Source organism: Geospiza fortis, unplaced genomic scaffold (assembly GCF_000277835.1).
Source record: "Geospiza fortis unplaced genomic scaffold, GeoFor_1.0 scaffold427, whole genome shotgun sequence".
NCBI classification, from domain to species: Eukaryota; Metazoa; Chordata; class Aves; order Passeriformes; family Thraupidae; genus Geospiza; species Geospiza fortis.
Genome location: NW_005054853.1, coordinates 11,139 through 16,302, shown reverse-complemented (window position 1 = coordinate 16,302; position 5,164 = coordinate 11,139). Strand labels below are relative to the sequence as shown.

At 56.3% G+C, this 5,164-nt stretch overlaps 1 protein-coding gene across 1 annotated transcript in view; it reads right to left on the bottom strand.

Moving 5' to 3' along the window:
* PI4KB (phosphatidylinositol 4-kinase beta) overlaps positions 1 to 5,164 on the bottom strand; it is a gene marked incomplete at its 5' end in the record, with an annotated part of 26,098 nt that overhangs the window by 11,215 nt on the left and 9,719 nt on the right. Inside the window, 2 exons of the mRNA XM_031065544.1 lie at positions 2,613 to 2,702; positions 4,495 to 5,160. Coding sequence (XP_030921404.1) covers positions 2,613 to 2,702; positions 4,495 to 5,160 — 756 coding nt within the window. The remainder of the gene's footprint in view (positions 1 to 2,612; positions 2,703 to 4,494; positions 5,161 to 5,164) is intronic.

The following is a 5,164-nucleotide window of genomic DNA, read 5'->3' as shown; positions in this document are numbered from 1 at the left end:
CGTCGCGGCCCGCCCCATCCCATCCCGTCCCGTCCCGTCCCATCCCATCCCGTCCCGTCCCGTCCCATCCCATCCCATCCCATCCCACCCCATGGGATGTTCCCACCCCTCGCTTTCCCCTGCTCTTCTCATCCCAGACTAGCTGAGAAAGGCTTGGGACGAAAAATAAAAAGTTGGGAAAACAGCAGGAAAATGGAGGTGATGGCTTGCAGTGGTTTTCCAGTTTTCCCGCTTTTCCCTTTTCCTGCTTTTCCCTCTTCCCTGCCCTTTCCCTTCCCCTTTCCCGCTCCGGAACCAGCCAGGCTGGCTGGAAAAGAATCTGGATAAAAATAAAAACTTGGGGAAAAAAGGAGGAAAATGGAGGTGATGCTGGTGGTGTTCCACTGGGACCAAATTCCTGCTCTTCCCTCTTCCCACTTTTCCCTCTTCCCACCCTTCCCTTCTCTTCCCTGGAAATCTGGGAGTCCCTCCCACCCCCCAGCAGAGCAGGATCCCGGGGCCTTTTCCTTCCCCCTGGAATTCCAGAGCCAACGTTCCCAGCGGGATCTCCCAGTCCCGCTGGATTCCCGGGATCTGGGATCACCCGGATTCCCGGGATTCGGGATCACCCGGATTCCCGGGATTTGGGAGGATCCTCCCCCCGCCTGTCCCAATCCAACGATCCCACGGGGATTTGGGATTTCCCTCGGGATGCAGCAGCCCCTCCCCTCCCCGCGCCGATCCCAAGTTCCCGCTCCACATTCCCAAACTCGGGAATAACCCGCGGCTGATTTTCGGGACCCCCAAGCGCTCCGATCATGCTGGAAACGGCGCATGCAGAAAGCCACGGTCGGGAACAGGGGAGCAACGGAAAACCGGGAAGATCGGGAATATCGCAGAGCAGGAGGGAAGGATCAGGAAAATCAGGGAGAGGAGGATGGGGAGGGCATTCCCGGCTGGGAACCCGCTGGGCTTGTAGTCCAAAAATTCCCTCAGGAATTCCGGGATAGCGCTCGGCTGCCCTGCCCCCACCTGGCTCCAGGCACGGCAGGAACATTCCAGAGGCTCCCGATCCCGGCCGGATCCCAAAATCCCTCCAGCTCTGCGCGGACTGGATCCCACCCCGCAATCCCGGGACAGCCCATCCCATGGGCGCTCCCCGCTTTTCCCGCGGAATTCCGGCGGCTCGGACATTCCTGGTCCTCCCACCCAGGTTCCCCACGGGCGCTGTCCCCTCGGAATTCCGGGAAATCTTCTCCCAGAGGAATTTCCCAAGGAGTTCGGGAATCTGGGATCAGCCCAGGGATCCCTCTGCATCAGCCCCGCATTTTCCAGGGATCCCAAAACGCTTCCCAAGGATCTTCTCCCGGCCTCAGGAACATTCCGGCGGTGCCAGGATCCGTTCGGAGCCTCCGGAATTCTGGCTCCGGTGGGAACCCTGGAGATCTTGGATCTTCCAGCCACGGGGGCTGGGAAATTCCATCACATTCCCGAGGGAAAATTCCTCTTCATCCCGTTCCGCAGGGAAATTTCATCCCATTCCAAAGGGGAATTTTTCTCTCCGTCCCATCCCATTCCAGTGGAATTTTCCTCATCCCATTCCAGAGGGAAATTCCAGAGGGAATCTTCCTCTTCTTCATCCCATTCCAGAGGGGAATTCGCCTCTTCCTCCCATTCCAGAGGGAAATTCCAGAGGGAATTTTCCTCCTCATCCCAGCATTCCCAAGGATCCTTCCCACACCAAGATCTCCCACTCCAGCAGAACATTCCATAGGGAAGGAGGAATTATCCCTGTTTTCCGCTGATTCCCAAAAAAAACCCCGGAGAGGAGCCGTTGGCTGGGCTGGGAGGAGCAAGAATGGGCGGAAACCAAGGAATTCCCGGAATTTTGGGCGGGAATTTGGGGCTTGGAGCTCACCCCAAGCGTCCTGTTATCCCTAAAACCAGCGGGATTTAGGACGAGCCCGAAATTTGGGATCAAATCCCGACAGAATTCCCAAATCCAGGCGTGGGAATGATCCCTGGGAATTCCCAGCAGCATCAGAGCTGGGCTGGAATCCAGGAATTCCCAGAAAAGCCTCCCCCAAAAAAATCATGGAATTCTTCCCAAACTCCCCGTGCTGGAGGAAATCATGGACTACACATTCCCACCGGGAATCCTGGTGGGGAAAGAGGGAAAGATTCCAAAAAAACAACGGAAAAAACGGGAAAAGGGTTCATTCTGCAGAGAAAAATCAGGGAAAAACGCCAGGATTCGATTGGAATTTTCATGGAAAAAAAGAAGGAATTGAGAGAATGGAATCAAGGAATGATTGGCGGGGGAAAAAAACATGGAAAAAAAGCAAATCAATTCAATCCGGCCGAGAATTTTGGGAGCCAAATTCCAAGGGAAAACAAAAACAGCATTTCCTCTTCCACCTGCAACTGAAAAGCAGGAAAAGCGGGAATTCCCTCATTCCCGGATGGCTTTCGGTGGAAAAACGGGATTTTCCTGGATCTTATCCAACTGGAAGGGGTTTTCCTGGAATTCCCATTCCGAGGAAACGCCGCCGGGATTTTTTTTTTTGGAGGTTTTTTTTGGGAATATCTGGGGAATGCTGGGGAATTCCAGAGGGGCGGAATCGAGGAAATGCTGTGGCGGGAAGAGGGAGCCTCCGGAAAACGGGATCGGAACTTACGGGAGCCAGGGATTTATCCAGGCTTTCCGTACTCGAGGAGAATTCCTGGGAAAAGCAGGAACGGGGGGACGCGGGGCAGTTTTTTTGGGGAATGTTTTCCATAGGGAAGAGGGGAAGGAGCAGGGAAAAGGGGGGAGAAAAAGCAAAGTTTAGCTCCAGGTGCACTTCCAGCAACTCCCAAGTTTGTTTTGGTCCCATCCTCTTGGAATTGCCAGGAAAATTCCGGGAAGGAAAATTCTACGGATCTCCAGGGGGATGGGATCAAAGCGGAGCAGATCCGAGCGCTGAATTCCCGGGATTTTCCCCGATTTCCTCCTCTCCGGGATTCCTCACCCCAGCCCAGAAGGACCAGGACGGATCCAGCTCCGAATTCCTCGGATTTCTGACCTTTTCCACCACCAAATCCACGGTTTTTTCCTTCCCTGGACTGCAGTTTATCCCAAATTTCAGCACACCAAACGAATCCCATGGAAACAATCCCGAAAGTTCCCAAAATCCCGGTTTTGAGGCCCTTTTTACCACGGAGAAATTCCTGATTTATCCCAAGTTTTCCTGCCATTCCCACATTTCCCTCCAAGCTCCATCCCAAGCAATTCCCATCCCAAATATCCTGAAATTCCAGCGCTTGGAGTCCCTCAATTCATGATTTTATTCCTAACAGGGATCCCATGGAGCTTCATCCCCTAAAACCCAGGAATTTTGGGGCTAAAATTCCCAAAAATTCCCCCCAAAAAAAGGGACAACCAGGTCTGGATCCCACCTGGGGGGGAAACTGATGGGAAATGACCCCAAAGTTCACCAGGGGAGGGAAAATTTGGGATGATTTTCCATCGATTTTCCTTTCCCTGACGAATTTTGGGATAATTTCCCTGTTTTTTCCAAGGAATTCCTGGATTCCAGAGGGAGAAGCACCCAGCGCTTCCAAGGACCCCGGGATTTTTGAGGGGCAGTCGGGATCCAGGGCTGGAGCCTCCCTGGTTTTGTGCTTTCCCAGCTTTTTCAGGGTCGTTTCCAGGAGTTTCCTCATCCATAATTTATGGAAAGGCTCCGGTTTCCGCCTCCTCCTTTTCCATATTAAAAATTCATCCCGGCGGGAACGGCCCCAGATTTTTCCGGGGCGTTTTGATCCCGAATCCGGCCTGGAAAATTCCTTCCCAATCCTTCCTTCCGCCCTTATCCCAATTCCCAGGGCGTGGAACAATCCTTGGCTCCTTCCAAGGACTCCCAGCGGAACCAAACCTCGGATTTCCGATCCACCTCCCAGGAATTCCTGGGAATTCCCAGCCAGCTTCCCGGGGTGCATTCCCCCCTCTGGAGGATTCCTTTTTCCCACATTTGGGAAGCGCCGCTCCCAAAATCTGCTTCCGGCACCAGCTCGGGGCTCCCTTCCCGCCTGGAACTCCCAGCTCATCCTGGGATCAGCCCTGGAGCACAGCCCAGCCCCAGAGGAGCTCTGGGACGAATCCCGAGGAACCGCCACGGGATTTCCCCAGCACACCAATCCTTGGAGCTCAGCCCCACAGAATTCCCTCAGGAACGCCCCAGGCCTCGCCTCCTCCTCGCTGTCCCCCTTGGGGCTGCTGACTGAGCCTTGCAGCTCCATCCCAACCCCACAACAGCCTTTCCCACAGAATTCCCTCAGGAATATCCCAGACTTTACCTTCTATTCCTTGTTCTCCACCTTGGGGCTGCTGGCTGGGCCTTGCAGCTCCATCCCAACCCCAAAGGAGCTCTGGGATGAATCCCAAGGCAGGACCACAGGATTTTCCCCACGAGTTCAATCCTTGCAGCTCCATCCCAACCCCACAGCATTCCCTCAGGACACCCCAGGCCTCACCTCCTCCTCGCTCTCCACCTTGGGGTTGCTGGCCGTGCGCTTCAGGTTGCTGCTGAGGCTGATGGACACCGTGGCGTCCGACTTGGACCTCTGGTGAGTCCGTTTGGAGGGGGACAGCCCCGTGTCGGGCCCGGGCAGGGCGGCGCCCAGCTCCCTCCTCCTGCCCGCCGGCTTCAGCTCGTCGGAGAGGATGAGCCTGCGGAGCTTGGTGCCGCGCGAGTGGCGCTGCGTGGAGATGTGCATGTCCGAGGAGTAGGCGCCCAGCAGCAGCGCGCACTGCAGCGAGAAGTCGATGCTCTGGCGGCAGCGGTGCACGATGTAGGGCTTGATGGCGTCGCCCACGTCCTCGTCCATGTGGATGTACATGTTGAGCAGCTGGGGCAGGTAGAAGTCCACGTCCTCGTGGCGGAAGCAGAAGAGGCGGTTGCCGATGTAGGCCTGCACGCCGGGCTCCTTGGAGTTGTACAGGTAGGAGATGGCCATGGAGATGTCGAAGAGCTTGGACTCGAAGAGGCGCAGCAGCCACGACTGCTTGGCCTGGTTCTGGTGGCGCTTCCGCGCCGTCCTGGCCGCGGCCGAGCCCTCCTCCTCCTCCTCCTGGATGCGCGGCGCCTCGTCCAGGCAGCGCACGGGGCAGCTCTGCCCGTTGGGCCCCGGCCGGGAGCCCTGC